Genomic DNA, 21,175 nt, shown 5'->3' on the forward strand with positions numbered 1-21,175 from the left:
TTGAAAAAAGAAGTTTCAGAACTTTAGCTTTAACTTTCCCTAAATAATTACATAATTCTTCCCATTAACCCCCTAGTTTTTTTTTTTTTTTTAATTGCCAACCTGTAAAATGAGGAATTTACTGTTTTGCTGAAACAATTATTTTATTAATCATCCTAAAATATAACTATTTTGATAATCCATTGGCTGTTTCAGTATTTTTTAATGCACAGATGCCAATCATGCCATTCTGGTGCCAACTTCTCCAATGTGAGGAAGTTTTTGTTCTTTTGTTTTAGGAAAAAAAAAGAAAATGAAATATCTCAGTTTTTTTGCAATTGTCTGACATTTTTTTAGAGTTAACAGTTAATTGAATAAATGAGAAACTTCATCCGTAATGAAAATAATAAAAGCTTTACTGTTATTTCTTAACATGTGGATCTTAATGCTGTTGATACGACTAACATTGTGGTTTCCTGCCATGTACGTACTGTATATGTATAAGTTAGAGAGAACCTGACTTCAGTGTTCTCATTAGTAGCTCCAGCTCTGCTTTCTACTATGTTTCATGTCACAAATCAGATTCCATCTCAGGTTTAGTTCCAGAAGCCTGGAGGAAAACCTTCAGGATCATTAGTAGGAGAAAACATTGCAGATATTTTACTTAGTACTACCATCACATCAAAATGGTTCAATACACAGACATTTTATATGACCTTGTTGACTCAACGGATCAACTAATCTTAAAAAATCTCTTTTGTTGAGGTATCCTTCTTTGATATAACTAGCTGAATGATAATAATAGCTACTTTTCAACCATTCCGAATGCTTTCAAACAGGGAGATTAATCCACGCAGAGTCTCTGACTCATTCCTTCCAATTCTTTTAGCGATGAGTGGTGTGCTCAGATCATCAGCGGAGACCAACAACATGCAGACAGCGTGGGGAACCGACAATACGCTTTGACATTAGAGATGTGTCATCTGCCATTTCCCCCTGCCTCTTTGCCGCATACAGTAAGGGAGCTTCGGCTGCTTGGAGGATGCAGCGGTTTTGGAGCTCCACCTCAGATCCATCATAACATTTCTGAAGCTGGGGATGTAGGCTGACAGATTCAGAGCCTCAGAGGAGTGTAACTCTTTTGTCAAAATGAAGCAGGAAACCCCGTCTGACAGGAGAGAGCTCCCCAGGTTAGATAGATATTTTGCTGGATACTTGAAAAATACTTTTTTTTTTTTTTAAAGTGTTTTGTCACCATCTAAGTTTCGAGTTTCCTTTCAAGTTCTTCGCGTGTGCAGGACCGGGACTGACGTGAAGCATGGGACACTTTACATAAAACACCCAACGCTCACACACTCGTTAAAAAATGAAACTCATCAAGACGGCTTAAACACGGAGAGAGACTTTCAAATTAAAGTTTGACAAGTACGTCTTCCTCCCATCACAGCACCGAGGGAAAGCAGCTGCTCTGGAAGATAAATATTACAAGAGTTCACACTTTTGGTGTTGTGGCATCCACATAAAATGATCCACCAATAAATATACAAAACATTGCCATCAGTTCATTCCTAAACGAGATAACTTGGAAATCAAACGGATGGCGTAAAGGGGTCGAGGGTGTCGGGCAACGCTGGCGGCTCCATCAGGTGCCATGCTAATGTTCTGGACTTGTCACACAGACTGTGAGCCGCTGTCCTCGGTGCAAGACGGACCTGGTTGTGTCAGGAGAAATGCACCATGGGATACCTGGACTGGAGAGGCGTGGGTTTGATGGGCCTGACAGAGAGCGAGCAAATGAAAGAGGGAGCGACAGAAGGAGGAGTTCTGTTTTGTTTCTGTGTTTCATGGAGACCTTATAAGCCTCTCACCACTGCTTTACAGCAAAACGCCACTTGTTTAAATGACTTAACCGTCACAAAGCTCTGCAACAGTCCGATAGCTGAAACGTACCTTGACATTGTAGGGTATGTAATGCTTGGCCAGTGCTTCCGGGGTGTGCATCCATGATTTATCTGAAATGACACAAACAGCTCACTTAATAAAGCATCGACGGTCTCGTCCAATAAGATACGACACATAAGTGGTTAGACCTCACGCAGGCAGACGTGTGAGCCGTGAGGAATCATTATCGTCCACAAAGCACACACACACACACACACACACACACACACACACACACACACACACACACACACAACTTTATCATCACAGAGAAAGGAGAGCTGAACTAAATATGTGTTTAGTAGCGAGCTTCCAGAAGCAAAGAGAAAGATCAAAACTGGGCCTGATCAAAGCATTTTCTATTCTTAACTGATATGTATTTTACTCTTTCAGTCTTTAATCAACCACATTAGTTTCACTAAGAGCAATGCTTTCCTTTTCCAGGAACTGCTTCACTCTGACACACACATTTACACTTGAAAGATGCCCAATGCAATTTGATTTGTTGGTGACTGAGCAGCTGTCTTGCACAGTTGGGTGTTAGGTGGAAGGGGGCCATACTCAAGGGCACATTTAGAGTTGTGATTAGGCAAATGGGAATGCTGCTTTCACTTCCCCACCCTCATTTGTCCAGCAGGTGTGGTGAATGCAGTACACTTCTGTGCTCCACACGGTGCAATGTAAATGGCGCCCTGTGGAGTTTCCGACCACTCTATCCACCGCGGAGCACTGATTTTATCGTGCACATGCGCAATCACGCGAGCCACACACACATCCCTGCCTCTGACTTCACGCTGTTCTACCGATCGACAGTCGGTGGCAACAATATGCGAAGCATTGCAAACGGACCCAACGAAGGCAGAGAAACAGAAGACTGACAGCTAATAAACAATGATTTTAACATTTTAATGTAAAAACGTGTTTCATGAGGGAGGAAATACATTTGTCAGCAGCCGTGTCTCCATTCGACTGTCAAGCTAATTTTAAGCAAACTTTTTAAATGTCTCAAAAAAAAAAGACTAGCTTGGAGCCAATAAACTCGGCTAAAGCGTTGTTTGGTCAGAAGTTGGCGGCATGGTGCTATGCATGTCGGTAAACAGGGAAAAAGAAGAAGAGGTTGTGAACCGTAAACAAAACAAGTTGGCTTGGCCATCTAACAATCTACAATAGAACAATGGAAAGAGGTCTTGTGTTCTTTCATGACAGCTATTATTTGGCGATGTTTTCATGCTGTCTGGAGACAAAGACGAGCATTTGCTCATTCATGTGGATATCCGGGAAGACGCAGACAGTGGAAACAGCTGATCAGGCAGGTGAGTTCAATGTGTGCTATGTCCATAATCCCTGAAGCACACCAACTTCTGTTCGACATAGACAAGAACAACCTTTGGTGAGCTTAGAACTTCTTCTTTTTTGCAATTGAGGAAGTTTTATCTTATTTTTGCTGTTTCCATACAGCTTTTCTAATGCGCTACATCAAAACGGCTTATGAAATATGGTGACAGACACTGAATGTAAAGATAAGCGAAAGATTTGTACTCAAAATGAAAACGATGGAATGGGATTGCTAGAAGGTTTTGTGATCAGTGAGAGTCTGAGCTGTTACACAAACATACATGAGAGGCGGTTGTGCTGCATCAAGGCCAGGTGCAGGACAGTCTTTGAAGATCATAACACCAAATGAGCCGTGGGTCAGAGGTCATGGATGGTTTTCAGCATTTCTTAATCATCCGCTGATTACGCATTCATTTTCTTTTTCATGAAGGGCTTATCGCCCCGTTAATGAGTCCTGTGACAAAAGATGCATGACTGTGACCTCTGGGGCTCTCAACTCCTGTAGGTTGATTGCGTTAATCAAGACTTTGCAAGGTGCAAATGACGCGAGTCGACTTCCTCCGCACGAGTAATGCTAATGACTTTGTTTGCATCGAGTTTGTTGGCTAAAGTAGCTTGATGAATTCAAAGCCTATTGTAATTAGTGTTACTTTGGAGCTCCGCATTTGCTTAATTGTGATTGCTTACGTTTGCTAATCCCCCATATTATTCACAAGGAAACCAAGGAAGTCCTCTTTAATTCTTCCGGAAATCGGTTTGACAGCAGGAAACTAAGGATACAGGGCGGACAGAACAGCACAAAAAGACGGGAACTTTGTTTCACTTTTCAGACACTGCACGGCACACTGGGAGCCTTTTCCTCTACTTCCATTGTAATCCTTTAAAGTTTACTTAACAGCTGTGAAATGAGATTATCCCTGCTCGCACCTCGCAACGCTCTCCACCAAAGTGCAATCAATTCCCTAGTGGGACTCCTGAATGAAAGTTGATAGAAGGATAATGTATCTCCTCCTTTCTTGTGCAGCTTCAGGAGGCTTATGAACGGTAAATTCCAAGAGAGAGGGACGAAGGAGGAGAGTGGTGATGGCTGACACAGCGGCAGGTAGGCTGACAATTTCTTTTCAAGGCGTCAGCACACACTGCTCTGATTAAAAGCAAAGGGGGGGGGCTTCTTTCTACTTCTTTCTTTCACATCACAGCTTGAAATGGCAACTACGTGAGCGCACCAAGAGTGGTACAAGTGCTGTCGAGGGACAGGGGGGTTGCCAGAAGGGCGTTGGGATGAGCGGCGGTGGCGTCTGTAGGTCACTCTGTGTGAGTTGGGTTGTCAGGTGTTGGGGCGAAGACGAGGGCAAAATTCCAGAGATGACGGGCTGAAAAGTGACAGTGAAAACGCATTGCCTCTCAGTGCTCTTGCTGTCTCCTGCAGGGCCGGTTAGTGACGCGTGGCAGCAGAAAGGTCACATGTCCTTCATGCATGTTACACACACAGTCCAGCAACCACCGTTACTATAGTTAAAGCCCTCGTCATCTTCTTCAGGATGGCTTCCTGGCTCTTTTGGTAAACGGGTATTTCAGAGTTGTCAATTATGTCCCCGCCTGGACTTTCAGCGTCAGCGCTCGAGCTCGCGGTGACAGTAGAGACGACGGCGCGGGACACACGTCTCCACGCTGAACGGTCTGCTGTCCGTCTCGGGGGAATTGACCGGGACTTGCTTGGTAAAATATCGTATTGACTTACTGCCCAGCCCTACATGCTAGCGTGTCAAATTAACACTCAATCTTTAGCTTTGTTGAGTGCGATCGCATCCCATATGTGTCCACATGAGGAAAGGATAGAAGAGTGAAAATAGTTCCAAAAAATTGTTATATTAAAGTTCACGATTACTACCTAAATGTTTCTTTAACTGCTTCATTGTCTATATAGGCTCAGGGTGGTTTGTGATTTATTTTCACGCATAAACAGGTTTCAAAAACATCCGACCCTCTGACCTCACAAATCAGTGAGGTTATGGCCGTAGAAGGCTCTCTCTCTTTCCCTCTGATCTATTGGCAAGTCTGTGGAATAGAGCCTGCAATGCTTCCCGTAGATACCCGCGCTAATTAAAAAGAGCAGACAGGAATGAATGGTTAATCGTTAATCACCATGGGAGAAGCAAACATAAGAAGAAGGAATGTGTACCTTTAGTTAACTATAAAGACTGATTTCTAAACAAAGAAAGGCTCTGGTGCAGTGACGACTATGATCTGCCTCAGCTGCAGATGACACAAACGCTGCGACATTTGAGTTATCTTAGAATAAATTCAAAGTATCCCCGAGTTATGAAACTGAAAATGTTGCCTGCAGTACTATTCCTTTAGCAATCCGTTTTCATAGCGCAAAGCATATTTGTATTGTGGTGCAATCGAGGATAAGAAACAAGTAAAGCACACTGCGGTAATGTGTGGATTTATTGATGGTTTGATCTGTTACGCCTTTATCACAAACATTCCTTATCTAACAAGCTAACAGCTGTAATTCCCTTTATCTCACATTCTACTGTCAATCCAGGCATTCTGGTGATAAAGGCTCTTCACAGTCCTTGAGATATGCATCCCAAGAAAGTACTCCAGTTTTTTCAAAGTCCTCCGCTAAAGAATGATGCAAAAACATATAAATATATAGTATATATTATAGCATATCCTTCACCTTTGAAAAACTAAGGACTAAGATATTATTTCACTGAAAAAAAAAGAAAAAGAAAATATGTGCCAAAGATCTGTCAACAAGAAGCTTTCAAAGACCAGATATAGTTCAGGAGCTTTGCTCCCAAAGCAGCTACATGTTGCAACTAATTGCCTCAGGAAATGGCATCCTCCAAAATAACCAAAGGATTACCGAGATGAAGACAACAACTTCTTGTTTATTGTCTCATGTCTGTTCCACTTGTGTGGTTTCTTCCTTTGTCGCACTTTGCAGTCTTTCACCACACTATTGTGAGAAACAAGGACACCAGAAATAAGATATGTAATTAATAGACTATTATTATAGTACTTATCCTGATGAAAACTACAATAATATTGTATAATGTTATATCAAACACCATTTTCTTCCAACTCATATTGTTAAGTGTTGTGGTCACGAGCTCAGCTCTAACCTTTCAGAGCTTAAGTGCTGCGCTGTAAGTGCACTTTCTATAGGGTCCAACGAAGTGGGCAGGCAATAGCCTAATTCACCGCAGCGCTCAATCAATGACACCCGATGAATATGCTGGGTATGCACAGTTCTCCATCATGCAGAAGACGACTTCAGAGGGGCTCCAAGCAGAAAGGACCCCCACCACCCTTCTACCGGGTCCCAGCAGGACGGAGTTACTGTGAGACGAAGCGTTTGGGCACAAAGATGCATCTAATTCCATACAACAACCACAGTTTGACATAAAGGGTGAAACGCAAAGAAATGTTGCTGTGACAGTCTGTCCTTTGAGAGAATGTCACTTGAGGTTTGGTCTGCTCCAAATACAGTACTTTCAGGGTAATATCACAAGCAATTCAATCCAACAACGCTGTGATCTATTTACACTACCTGGAAATAGAACCTCTGGCGGTAAAAACGGAATCGTATTCAATTCAAACGGAAATGTAACATGATTAAATATACAGTGCAAATACCTAAAAATGGATCTGCCACCTATGAACACACTTGTGTTCCCAAAAAAAGCTGATATCAAAGCAGACCTTTATCACTGGTCATTATTACCAATTAATCTGTACAATCAAATAGATGCTATAAAGATGACTAGATTACCCAGGCTGCTTTGTTTCTTGTTTACTCACCGCCTGATGAAGTACCTTGGAATAGAATGATTTCAACTTTGTGTTTTGTGGAAAGCACAAACCAAGGATTAGACTTCAGACATGACAACTGCCCAAGGACAAAGAAATAGAAATTTGAAATAGTCATCATGGTTTAATGGCTTCATAAACCAGCATGGTCAGAGCAGACATTCCGAAAATGACTGTGAAGCTTCGGACTCTCCTTTTTACACCATAGTGACTTTTACAATCGGACCTGCATTCATTACATCCATGGGGGAGAAAAAAACCACCATCATTGTATCTGGTTTCCAATCACATTACAGACCATTAGCTATGGCTACTGCGGTAGTCCCAGGGTACATTTGTGAACCGAGCATCATTTAGACTGGTGTTTAAAGTGTCCCTCAACATCTAATTTTCCGTACGAGTGAAACTTATGAGAATATCACAACTTGAGATGTGAGCTCACCAGAAAGCTCGATCGATCACCTCAGTCGGTTTGGTTTTATCAGCTCCGATTTCAATAAAAGAGTTGTGTGTCCGCAGTTTAAAAAAGAATTGGCTGTGTACTCCCCACCATTCCTGAGCTTCACCACATCCCTATGCAGCGGAAAGGTTTGACATTTTTAATGCAATCCCTTCCTATTAAGACATTAGAACATCTCACTCCCGAAATAGCCCTTCACATCCGCATGCTTAATGCTTTACTGCTCGTATGAACAACTCAGTCACTTTAACGTGTCACTTTAAGGGCAGTAGCCATCTGGTCGCACTATTGAATTTATTGCTTGGCTTTTGCCGTTTGTGTGATTATATGTTTTATTGCTGAGCGAACGGGAACAAATTCCTAATCAGCCGGGGTTGAAACGGCAAAAGATTATTGAATCTCGTATCCGAAATTAGTCACTCTTCAAAAAGTGAGAAAATAAACATGGCCTTTATTTGGCTCCTGCAGTTGAACACTACGCAGTAAAGTTAGAGCCACCATGACTGCGTGTAATTATAAGTAGACTTGAGAAAATATGTGTCACCATAACACCTAAGTAGCTCTGGTTTCCCCCTGCTGTAAGAGAATCTAGGGCAAACGGTGCGCTGTCCTCGCCTAATGTATATTCACAGCACATTATATTCAGGCTATTCTTCATGGAACATGACTAATCTTTGGCTACCATCTGCTGGTGTGACAGAAGTGTGAAATGTGTATTACTGCAGTCAATCAGCTCTGATATGAGGCAGCACATTACAGTGACCTGCAGTGAAATGAAGCCGGACTTGTGCAGCTCTGATGAGTCCACAGTGTGGATTCAGTGTTCGCTTCCAATCATTGATGGAATGAAAAAAAGGCTGGGGCTTTTTTTTTTTAACGCATCACCGGGACATAGTGACACTATAACTGCGCGGTCAATGTTTCATGAACTTAACGGTTACAGTCAAAGTTCTGCAGCTGCTCTGTAAAGTTTGTGTGTGGTGTGTCACTGTAAAACAGCGATGTTTGGATATTCATAGATTCAAGATTGTTCAATGAGCTAGAAGGGAAAGGTGTAAATAATTTAGGAATGCTGTGATAGTTACCCTAGATGGAATGATTGTATTGTGCACATATTCAAACCAACATTAAGCAACTGCTGTACAATCACAGGTATTATAGGACAGATAAAACAAGCAGCAAGTGCTGAGTGGTTCTCTCTTTACATTGCTCAGGTTCAATAAAAGTTCATTTTTATTTTCTCTCTCCTTCATTCTTCCTTTGGGTCACATCGTCTCTCCCTTTCACTCGTTCTTTGCTCAGTGTCTTTAACACACCCACCCACACAATCACTGACCTTTGCACATGCATAGTACAATATGTCATTCAGTGTCATATGTGTCTTCATGTTGGTCACTGTTATTGCACTGTGAACAAATAACAACTTCAAATAGCAGAAGAAACAGCAAATCAAGATACAAAGATATTTTTTTACATACTGTATATATGAAATATTGTGCAGATTTTTGTTAATAATTTGTAAGAAACCTCCACAAAACTTTTAAGTGGTAAATAAGTACAGTATATTTGCTGCATGAGGCAAAGTAAGTACAACATGGCAAGTCGCTCTGTTGACTATTGTCAGTGTAACTATTACAAATTAAGAAGGGAAAGAAAACAATGAGACGAGCCAGAACTTTCCTGTAGCCTTCGTCCAAAGTCAACAACAAAAACCCCTCTTAAGTGGTAAATAAGTACAGTATATTTGCTGCATGGGGCAAAGTAAGTACAAGATGGCAAGTCCCACAAGGATTGCGGGGGTCTATTACGGCTGCTAAACCTGCACAAATGAGACTTTACAAAGAGACCATGTAATTCTCAAGGCACTTGCAAAGGGTGAAATGCACTTTGCTTCTCCTGTGTAATTTGCTCATATTGAAGTTAGGTTAATATGCATACATTTTGTGCAAAATTGGCCCTTTCCTCTGCATATGAGCCTCAGTGCAAAAACAAAGATCAGCCCTAATGGCCACACACAGTTACAGAGAAATTATTAGCATCTTCAGAGAGTTGCTGGGAACTGAAGCGCATTTATTTCCCGCCGAGACTTTTCAGTGATCATGGCATATTAAATCCCAAATTAGTTTTTTTTTGTCTTTCTGCTTTGTTTAAATTCCTTGCTTGAAGTTCCGAGGAAGGCCTCTGTTGGTCGGGACCAGTAGCTCGCTCACCATTGTTCCGCCACCTGTGTTGGGTACTGCAAGCTAACACAAATGCAGCCTAATACTGTCAATAATTCCTCCTCTATGGAGGATTTAACGTGCCAATTTACATAAGTGAGGATAGACTTAATATGACAGACAATATAATTCAGTAGGCCCACAAACGACAGCCTCCAAAGTCACCAATCAGTCAAATCAACCTTCATGAAGGTGGGATTTATTCATGGTGTACCTAATATCTATAATCTGTGGCTCACCAGGACTCTGTCCAACTACTCACTGCAAGTCACGTCCAAAAGAGCACGGGGCAATAAACGCGGGAGATAAAAATGATCAAGACCCCGTTGGCATTACCTGCTCGACGTGATCAAGTCCTCAAAAACACAGCCAGGCACGGACACAGAGGGGGGAGGTAAATCAGTGGAGCGAGTCAGTGCCAGCCGTCACTCACAGCCAAGAGTAAAACATTACAAAGACATGTTGGACCGCTCTGTTGACTATTGTCAGTGTAACTATTACAAATTAAGGAGGGAAAGAAAACAATGAGACGAGCCAGAACTTTGCTGTAGCCTTCGTCCAAAATCAACAACAAAAAAAAAAAAAAAGTAGAAATGATGATGATGGAAGGGAGCAATCAGCATCAGCAACACGAGGCAATCATCCTCTTTGAGAACTATTAGCAGAGACTGAATAAATGAATCTAATGTGAGACCACTAGCTAAGTAAACCTTCGCTGAGCACACGTGGGAGGTTGTCGGCTGAAGAAGGAGTTGCACGTCCAATGACATTTCCAACTGACAGGAACGTTTCATTCACAGCTGAGGTCAAATTTGGGGAGAGAAACTGGAAAATGTCACATCTTCAAAGGCATCACATCATTACATAGTGACTCAAGAAACAATCTGCCAGGCTGGTCCGAATCTAAATCTACTCTAAAGTCCTGCCCAGAGAAGCAATCATTGCACCGTGCATCTGCTTATCTTCCTCAACATAGAATTCTTTTTTTTTTTTTTTTATTACGAATGGTAATTTAAACTGTAATTCAAATCTCATGTAATGTAGTCCTTTGTTCAGATTTTTGCATTAAAAATCTTTGGGGGACAAACTTTGAAGTGACATTGAATAACATCCACTTTGTCTTTGCAACCGGGGAACCTGCAATTCTGAGGTCCATTAAGCATGCATGCCAGTGGCTAAATATAATACACGTGAATGCTTCCAGATATTGTTTGTCTATTATGGTTCACACTTTCAAATAAAAGGCATTCTATCTGTCTGGGGGGGGGCTTTTGCCGAGCTATCTGCTGTGGACCTTTTGGCACCGTTTGCCATGGACCGACCGTAACAACTGGTGCAGAAATGAAATCTAGAGAGAAGCCTGAGGGTCGGGCATCCGTTGGTGCATGGACACAACAGTGCAATGGTGGAGGTCAGGAAACGATTGCCCTGCTCTTGGTGAAAAGGCTTTAACACACTTTTGGAGGCAGCTGAACATATATATATATATATATATATATATATATATATATATATATATATATATATATAGAATATATTGAGGGAGCTGTTTACCGTCTGTCAAACTGTCCTTTCTTTTTCCTTGCAGGAACCCTCATTATCTGTCTGCTCCCAAAAGCCACCTTTAAGGTTGTGCCTAGTTTCATTTTTAATTTAGCTTTTCCAAAATCCCCCCCACAGTATGAACACTGGCATGTGTGCAAATGCACAGCCCAGGTATCAGCTGGAATTCACAGAGATTAAATCCCAGTTAAAATGAGAGGAGTGGAGCCATTCCCATTAAGCGCAATCAAAGGGAAACTTAATGTGAGGTGAGAAGGGACTATCTGCCCTCCCCGATCACCATCCTTCGCTCAGGAAATAGAGAACTTAATAGGAAACAATGAATTATAACACCCAGACATCATTAAAGCCCGATGCACCACCTGGGCCCAGGACACTTTCCCCAACACTGTCCAAGGCTTCTTCAGGTCTGTTGATTCACACCGGAGGGGGCGGAGCAGATGGTGGTAAACACATCAAGCTGTTTGGAAAAACTGCAGTCCCAAATATCCTCTACATTTGAGCAGGGTCACCTCAAGACTGCAGTGCTGCACAACCACCTTAACTGTCCAACATGTACAGGAACGCGCTTGGACAGTTAAGTTAAAACACATGCACAGTTTGGGTGCATTTGTTTTCATGTTTTTTTTTTGTATTCCGCCTGTATTGACAGTTCTGTTAGTTTTATGGAAATGAGTAATTTTATGTTTGAGCTGTTTTATTTGCAACCAGTGTTGAACAAACAGCCTTTTAAGTTGCACAGTAAATTATTTTTTATCTAACCAATAAAATCGTTTCATCAGCCAGAATTACAAACATCACAAAGTTTTGTTTTTCATTTTGGAGCTTTGAAGTGTTCATGAAGAGTTCATGGTCCTGCCACATTGCTGGCTTGCATGGGACTCTCTTTTAAGACTTCCTATGTCTGACTGCTGCTAAATACAGAATGATAGTTTTCTTAATATATATGTTGTCTCAATGTCTTTTCTATTTTTTGCACTTTATTATCTGTAATCATTTGACATGTTGGACTGGAGAGAAACGTTTTTTCAACTCCTCTGTATGTTCGGTACATTGTGAAATTGACAATAAAGCTGACTTTGACTTTGACTAATATTTAAGAAGACCAGTTCAGACATGGTGGCTTGAATTAATTTGTAACATTTAATATGTACACACACCAGGAAAATAAAATAAAAATCTTGACGAAGATATAAGGAAACCAGCACTGAGTCAAGTGAAGTTCTTTAGCCTCTTTGATCTCTTTGGCATCTCGAGTCACAATTTATATACATTTTGTGAGCAGAAATAAAAATGTAAAAAGCTTGAATGTAGAGACTCACAAGGGATAAACTAAAATGGTCAAAATTGAACCCCACTGTTAGTATCTAGTATGGGTCAAGCTTCAAAAACACTAGATCCTACATTTACCCATAATGCAACTGGACAACATCTTTCATCATGCCCCCTTAATAGTGCAATTCCTATCCTTCATATCACGATCCATGTTTCCAGTCAGGTATTTCATGCACATTTTGAAACATCAGATTAGATATGCTGTATCGAAAAAAAAATCTAAATTCGATAAATTGCGCAACAAAAAAGTTTTGACGCTCGCCTGAGATGTTTTTTTACCTAAATGGATTATGGAATAAACAATTTCAAACTCGCCGAATTGAAACAAATTCCTGAGGCTGTTTTATCGTACATGGGTTAAATGGCCAAGCTGACCTGTTTTATTTCCTGTTCGTCGCAACCTGTACTTCTACACTGTTGACTAGCTGATTACAGCCATGCCTAGCATCTAGCACTGACCACACTACGCTGTTGCCTAGTTTATTCCCACTAAAACAGTTGACCTCATTTAAATGTCTTTCTTGCAACACTTCACAATTTCTCTTAACATATGCGTGACATTTTATTGTGTTGCTGCGACTACTAAAAAGGTCCCATGACAAAGAGGGATCTGTGTTTGTCCAACACAAACAGTGCTCCCCTCTCAGTCGTCTCAGAGAGTCTGTGGCAATGTTGTAGCTAAATCAGGCAATGCCAAGTTCCATAGGCTAAATAAGCATTAGTTATTTCTGCTCACCTTTTTTCCTGTTGAAGGCGCGGTTCATAGTGGAAAATGTGCGTCTCCGAGGTCCCTCCGGAGTGTCTGCCTATATTCCACCTGGAAAAGCAGCAGGGAGAAGCGAGTTAAAAATGGCTTTGACCTCAAACTTCCTTTTAAAATGGCAGAATGTCTGAAAAAAAAAAGCATTGAGTCTGATGTTTTTTTTTTTCTGCAAAAAAAAATCCCCACCCTCTGAGAGTGAAGCTGTCAGAATGTGTTCCCATTAAACTGCCTGCATTACAGCTGTTTACCACTGGGCCACATCATACTCATCATCTCTGGCTGAGGCTGTCATTCTATTACAATAGTGTGACTCAGGAAAACGTAACGTTGTTTACTGTGATCCCCCCGGCCGCATTATTTTCTAATCTTTACAACAGAACCAGCGCATATCATTCTGTCACAATGCTGCAAGGTCACATATATCACCAATACACACACACACACGCACACGCACACACACACACACGCACACACACACACACACACACACACACACACACACACACACACACACACACACAGACAGTAACAAGGCAAGGAACCTGAAACTAAACCCATGAAGTCAAGTCATCACAAGAGATGTCAACGTTGACCTTTAGTGATTTCTTACTAGTCATCACCTCCAGATTTATGTCTGTAATAAAAATGATCTCGGAAAAAACAACATGTTGTAGTCAAAGTCATTTTCTCCTCTGTCTTTGAAACATACTGCAGTCACAGCAGCGCAGCCCTTAGAACGGATGAACGATTATGCCCAAAATGATCATCACGGTAATTTTGATCAAGATTGAGATGAAAATGATTCGTCACGAGTTTGTCATTGAATTTGAAGGGAGAAAATATTTCCGTTGCACTTTCACATTGAAATAAACAGAGCAGTGCTTTCACTTCCAGGTTATGCTACGGAATTTGTGTGCAGAGTCTGACGTTATATCTGTACTTATTAACTTGTCTCAGCTCTATTCTCTCTGTTAGCATCATTGTTGGACAGTGAATTAACGTGTTAGGACTCTGATCTTAGCTTGTTTATTTTCTGTGCCTTCATTTCGGATGCCAGTGGGTACCTTGGTCTCGTGGTGGCGCTTCACATCGCTGCTTTTGATACTCACGGTCTCTGAACATATGAGACATACTGCTTTTGAGCTGCCCGTGGGAGGAATGAAGATATAATAGTCTGTCCATTCTTGGTTAAAGACTCACTTTTCTCTCTTCTCTTCTTGGAGAGCGCCATGTGAAATAACGTCTCCGACTGGTTTGTGTTTGTGTACACGTCACTGGAGCTCGACGAGGGTCAGCCACCACCGCCAAGAGGATGCTCCCACGCAAAGCGGCCATGACTGACCCTCAGATTTTCAATTCCCCGGGCAGACGCGCCTGCTCTCTGTAGAGAGCAGATGGGAGGGCAAACAGAGTCAAATATAGTGTACAACTCTTCTAATTTGAACTGCTGCTTCACAATTCTGGAAAGGCTCCTCACAGGTCGCCGGCTGCTGGCTGGCTGGCTGCTTGATCTTGATATGCAGCGGGGGTTTTCTATGAGCGGACCACACATGTTATACAGCAATATCGCACCCGAGCATATACGCTTAATTGTGGGAAGCCAAAATTGTGATTGCAATTAATATTAGATTAATGGTGCAGCCCTAGCAGCTCAGTTGTGCTTTAACCGAGACACTGGCACAGTACATTAACACTGCTGCTTTACAGAAAGAGGAAGCTGTTTCTGTTCCAAATTCAGAATGCCCAGCATCTCTATAATGTGACACTATGCTTTGAACGCTTTACATCAATTCCCCACGGGAGTTCAGTCGTCCAGAGTGACTGCAAGGACACACCGTCCAGGACTAGCTGTCAGCCTTCTCCACAATCAATACTCTTTACTCGTTCCCTGTGAAGGAATATGCAAGAGCTGCCACCGTTAACAACTATCAATCTCTGCGAACAAATGAAGGTGCGCCTGGGCAATTTAGAAAATGAATTAAATGCTTCCATATCTGGTATTTTTCATTTATCAAGGGGATCCTGAGATCGTACTCATTTTTAATGAAAGTGGAAAACAAATCCTGCTAACGCCTTGGAATGAAAACGGGCAACATCTTGGAGGCACGACAGACTGCTACACTTTCTGAAAAGAAACATCCTAGATTCATTAGATCTACGTAGTCACATAAAAAGAAATAAAAAAGTAGGTATGTATGTAAAAAAAATACGTAATATTTCTGACTTTTGGTTTCACAATGGGACACAAACAGCGGTCTACTGGGTGAAAGTCCTGTGTTTGTACGTCCACCTCCTCCCTACGCAGACTTTGTCGCTCTATATGTTACGTCACTTTACGTCTTTTGCGTCCATCATATTGAAAACGGCTACAAAAGTTTGCAAGCTAACAATTTTGAACCTCCCTGCGTTGATCACGTTTACCAATAAATGATAATCAATGATCACCTAAAAGCTATGGTCCCGATGGTGGCTGATAACCTTAGAAGCGGGAGTCAGAGCTCATACTGTATATGCTCAAGCATTACACATAGTGATGCGCACACCCAAAGCAATACAAAGGGATAATATATAACCAGATTGAACTAAATATACTTCTTGTATGCCAGCACATAGACTGTTTTGCCTCATTACACTTAATGTATTGGGTTACACTGGAAAATGGAAAGTAACAAATGAGAGCACATTTCAGATGGTTGGTACTCCATCCTTCCTCTGTTAGTGCTTCCCACCATACATCTTGGCTTGTTGCATCACCTGCCACTGCAACAAACTCTGAGGGAGTTTATGCTGCATAGTGCCTTTTATGAGGCACGAACACCCAATTATGAGCGTGACACAAATGGTGGCATTCAGAAAATAAGCTGTTATATAAAAATGCATTAGCAAACAATAGTCCTTGGGGCTGAGAAATAAAATAAAAACTGAAGAAAGTGAAAACTAATCGATCGCTGTAATACGGGAGGTTAATGGATCATTAGCTTTGACTGAGTAGCAGTGAGGAGCCGCTGTGAAATGATGGAGGCATGCTATTGAGTCAAATCTTGTCTTACTGCTGGGGAGAGCTGGAGACAAACTTTGCATTAAACAGGCCCTGCGATGGTAAGCAACCGTCTCCAAAAAAAGGAAAACCTTAGCTGCAGACTGTAAATAATAAGGCGCATAATGATATGTGGCGTATAATTGAGGGAAATGTAGTTTGCGGGTACAAATACAATGTATGTGGGTTCTCACAGTAAGGGGATATTTTACTGGAAACAGAGGCCCCCGGAAAGGGCTGCAGAAAAGTTAAACGGAACAAGCTTCAGGGTGGGGACTGGGACATTCCTCAAGTCTAGCAAAACAGAATATCTTTTCTGCTGAAAAAAGACAACTTGTGCTCCTTATTTACGGGTCTCACATGCTGCTGTTGACGTTTGCATGGGCAGATGAACCAGGACACCGCTATCGTTTACATTTCACCGAAGAAAGGGAGGGTGGATTCTGCAGATCTCAGCACCAAACTACTCTGCAGTGTGTGGACTGTCAAACTGTGACCTTGGCCTCAGCATTTTAGAGAACCAGCACTTTCTTGTGTTTTATATAGCTTTTTTTTTTATAAATCTAACAAGAGAGAGTTATCAGTGGGAATCTTTTGTGGCAGGAAGTATGGAGATGATTTTGACTGCCTCTCCTCATATCCATCGAGAAACATGGATATTGCTTAAACATGCAATGTTTAAGCAAGTGCAGAGGTGTGGTACACCTGAGAATGTTGCTTTAAAAAAAAAAAAGGTTATTCATAGAAAAAGTTAAATAACTCCCACTGGAGCTGTGTTCCAGGACACGAAGCGCGTCAATCTGGGAGTAAATTGGTTGGCGACAAACAAAAGGACCGGAAACTGATCAGGCTTTCTATATCCGACCCCAATCCGGACCCTGTGCGTTGGCTTAGGACGCCGCTAAAAGTCGCCATTAAGAGCTTTAAGCCCTTAAAAGCAAAACTTTGGCACCCGCTGCAGAAATGTCTGGCAGCGGACAAAGGCTGGCTACCTTTCTGTTTGTTTGTGACACTCTTTGAGGTGTAATGCGACGCCTCTCCTGACACCTGACTGTGATGTCACTCATTTTGATTGGCAGCTGGCAGTGTTCGGCCTGCTTTAATAGCTTCCTGTCTGGTGAATCAACAGCACCCCCTTGGGAGAAGTATCGACCCCGAGACACACACACACACACACACACACACACACACACACACACACAGAGACTTAACACTGAGCTGCAAACTCCCTCAGTCTCCCTTCGGTGTTTGCCAGCTGCGGTGGAAGCACCAGGTTAGGTCTGGTCAATTCTTCTGTTGAAGAGTGTGTGCATACTAGCAGAACACGGTGAGACACAATGTGCTCACAGTCTCCCAACAGTCTGTACCTGGCTTACAGCACGACTGAGCATCCGTTTATGCTACATCATTCGGTTTGTTCCAACATTAACTAAATGAAATGGACACACGAACCACAATGAAATGGTGATTCAAACCACAGAATGCGGTTACAGAAGGTACCAGAAAAAAAGAAAAAAAAAGACACTTCAATCAGCTTTAGAATATAAATGTCAACATGTAACATTTAGGTCTACAACCCCCTTTCAAAACACACACTATGCAGTCCAAAATGTGTTTCTCAACTTTTTGTAAAAAAACTGCAGGAAGCATAAGCAAACGCTTCACATACTTGGAGTATCAGCCTCTAAACAGCAGAGCAAAAGACATGTCCAGAGTCTAACCATTCACCTTCAGTGAGTCAAACATTTGGAATTTAGCTTCGGAGCAACCCTTTCTGGGAATGAGTGTGACCTACTTTGACCCCGTGGAGTCCTCTCTCTCTCTCTCTCTCTCTCGCTCTCTCTCTCTCTCTCTCTCTCTCTCTCTCTCTCTCTCTCTCTCTCTCTCTCACAAACAACAAATGAGAATGACTCCAAATGCAGAGGTTTGAAAAGTTAATGTTTAAGTAGGTTTCTTGTTTTAAAAGAAAAAGACAGAAAGAAATCAAAGTTAACGTCCCTTTTATAAATGCCTCTCAGCCGGTCACTAATCTGACCCATATGCGCTAAAAAGGCAGCGAGCGTTTAACATGGACTAGAAGCAGAGCATGCACCATGGTCCCAACAGAATGCCTCAGAAAAGCAAATCAACAAAGATCCTTTGTTTTCTTCCCCGGCTCTGGAATCTTGCTTGGCTAAGCGCGACACATTAGACATCGCAACTCCAATCTGTTTATGAATTTAGTCCCAGAATTCCTCAGTTGAATCACCCGTGGTGTCTCGGAGTCTAATCTAAAAGCCAGAACTGTTCTCTCAAACCCTGGTGCTTAAACTCCTTCAGATTAAATGCAGCGCCCTGACATACTTTATCACACCGCTAGAGAAGGGGAAAAAAGAAAAAAAGAAAGAAGAAGACATTTCTATGGAGAGAAACATGCAAACAACAAGAGAGCAGAGATAAAAGCTACTTACTTGTCTTCAAACTGGGGAGGAATAGAGCGGAGGAAGTTCCAGCCGATCTTAATAGTTTTCAGCTGTGGGCCAGATGGTGGTACACTAAAGACTGCAGAGAATTGATGGGGTTTGCAAACTCAACAAGAAGCTTTTGCCTAGACACATGATACTTGACATTCAAACCCAACTTCCTCCGCCCACAGTTTGTCCGAAAGGAATCGTTTTTGAGTGTTGCATGTGCAAGAAAAAAAAAAAAAAGGAGACCCCTTTCCACAGGAACTGTTCCACCTAGAATGCACCGTGGCATAGCCGAGATGACCTATTAAAGCCAACATGCAAGAGGTTGCAGTCTGACCCTTTCGCCGAAGTATGTGATTCATCATCACACTGTGTGCCCTGGCTGCAGCCTCAGGTCAACATCTTGGCATCAGTCATAACAGCGGTGTGGCTCAAAACATTATGGAGTAAAAAGTCACAACACCCCTCCCAACAGAAAGCCTTAAAAGCCCCCCTGTGGGATTATGTCAAAGTAATGATAACCTTTCCTTTTCCACCACACTCCAGAAACATTCAGCGCTCAAATGTGTTTGTCCCCGCAGCTAGAATGGTGTTAAACCACTTTCAAATCTGACACTTGATGGTCCTTATTTTATCACATAAGAGATGAGCTGTCTGGGAAACCATCAAAGCGAAGACCAGAGGTCAAAAAAAGCACAACGTTTGAGCCGACCAACACCTGAACATTTTTTTTTTTTCATCTCCACATCTAAAAGCTCATTTCCTCGTTACCTTCGCCCGACAGCTGGATTCTCGGGGTGTCGTCAGATCACGTGAGAATCGCTGGGAAACATAGCAAACAGAACTCGACCTCGTCAGGCTTCGAGTGACGCGGTTGGTTGGCCACTAAGCCGGAGCGCGGAGCGACCGGCGTCCTGTAAGGAGCTACAGTTACATGACACTGAAGGCTTTCGTCAATGGAAAATGTGTTTTTGCTCTTCTCCCAATTAGCTTCGGTAAGAGTCTGAGCGACAGAGAGTTCAACGAATCACCTGCCGCTTACTTTTTGAAAGCCTGCCCTTTTCCAAGCGGTTTCCAACGGCGGCTTCTCACACGGTTCTGTGTAACAAACCATCTGAAGGGTGAGGTTAGTTTCCTTGGGGTCTGATCAGGAAACTGTCAGCATGACACTGCATCCGTCAGACTGTGTAGAAGAAGTGGACGTAGTCACCGTGACATAACCCGCTGGGTTGTGCACTGTGGGTTTGAAGCCTAACATTTTGGCATTTTTGCCTTCCCCATGTTGGTTTTCGACCGTCGCCATTTTGTTTCTTTTGGAACCAGAAGTGACACGGGAGTGCAAGTTAATGCTGAATAATGCATTTTTAAGGCGACCAAAAAGGTTCCAAATAACAAATAACAAAAACTCCCAGACCACGAGACACAAGCTTCAAAGTTAGCGTGAGGGATATTTTACTGACGTATTCTATGTCGCAGAACAAAACATACAAATCTGTAAAGCATGTGTTGACCACATACCTTATCTAAACAAAAAAAGAATAACTAACATTGAAAGATTCAAAAGACTTTGAGATAGGGAGTCGGAGCTGCAAAAATGACGACTCACTTCTGGGTTTTAGGACTTATTCCTGCAGCACTCTACACAATCAGACTGCTTTTAACAAACAGAGGAATCCCCTTTGCTAGGCATCATTAGAAAGAATTCAAGTTTAAGGTACTTCATTAGTGGCTTCACAACGGAACTACTTAAGGAAGGGCAACTGAGCACTTTTGGAAGAGTCAAAAAAAAAAAGTTCAACAAAACACAGACACTACAGAAGAACAAATGTCGTGGTGACGGAGAAATCTCCATTAAGAAAGGATGAAAAGGAGGTTGCTAAACTATAGTATTCAGACGGCTTAAATGGCTTCATAAAAATGTTGGAAGATGCACAGCTGGAGCGAAAGAGGAATTTTAAATATTGGCCTTAAGCTGATTCCACAACAATGGAGACATTCATCCTGATATAACGGCCGTACCCTCGACACAGATGAATTCATGACTGTATTAGCATTGATGTGAAAACATAAATGTCGAGTGTGCTTTGCATTTTGCTCATGGACTTCAAAGAGCTGCTGTAGAATGTGGCGTGTTGCACCTCAGAGGAAGAAGTGGCTTCAGAGAATCATTGCTTGGGAAAAGATAAAAAAAAAAAAAGGTTACAAGCACTTATCAGCCAATTTATAAAGGTTACTGAAATCAGTGGAAGACATTTCTTGTTCTGTAAA

The 21,175-nt window shown here is 42.0% G+C and overlaps 1 protein-coding gene across 5 annotated transcripts in view; it reads right to left on the reverse strand.

Annotated features, from left to right (window-relative positions):
• Positions 1-21,175, reverse strand: part of gulp1a (GULP PTB domain containing engulfment adaptor 1a) — a 78,601-nt gene that overhangs the window by 13,483 nt on the left and 43,943 nt on the right. For 4 of the 5 annotated variants that reach the window (XM_068705136.1, XM_068705139.1, XM_068705135.1 and 1 more), the window contains 2 exons: positions 13,394-13,474; positions 1,930-1,991 (listed from right to left, as the gene is read on the reverse strand). In XM_068705136.1, coding sequence (XP_068561237.1) covers positions 1,930-1,991; positions 13,394-13,421 — 90 coding nt within the window. In that variant the 5' untranslated portion in view covers positions 13,422-13,474. Of the gene's footprint in view, positions 1-1,929; positions 1,992-13,393; positions 13,475-18,907; positions 19,128-21,175 lie in introns of those variants that run through there. The other variant, XM_068705138.1, reaches the window with a different exon arrangement.

The sequence above is a fragment of the Cebidichthys violaceus genome, unplaced genomic scaffold, assembly GCF_023349555.1.
Source record: "Cebidichthys violaceus isolate CVI_PGR_0920_01 unplaced genomic scaffold, fCebVio1.0.p SCAF_11, whole genome shotgun sequence".
Taxonomy (NCBI): Eukaryota; Metazoa; Chordata; class Actinopteri; order Perciformes; family Stichaeidae; genus Cebidichthys; species Cebidichthys violaceus.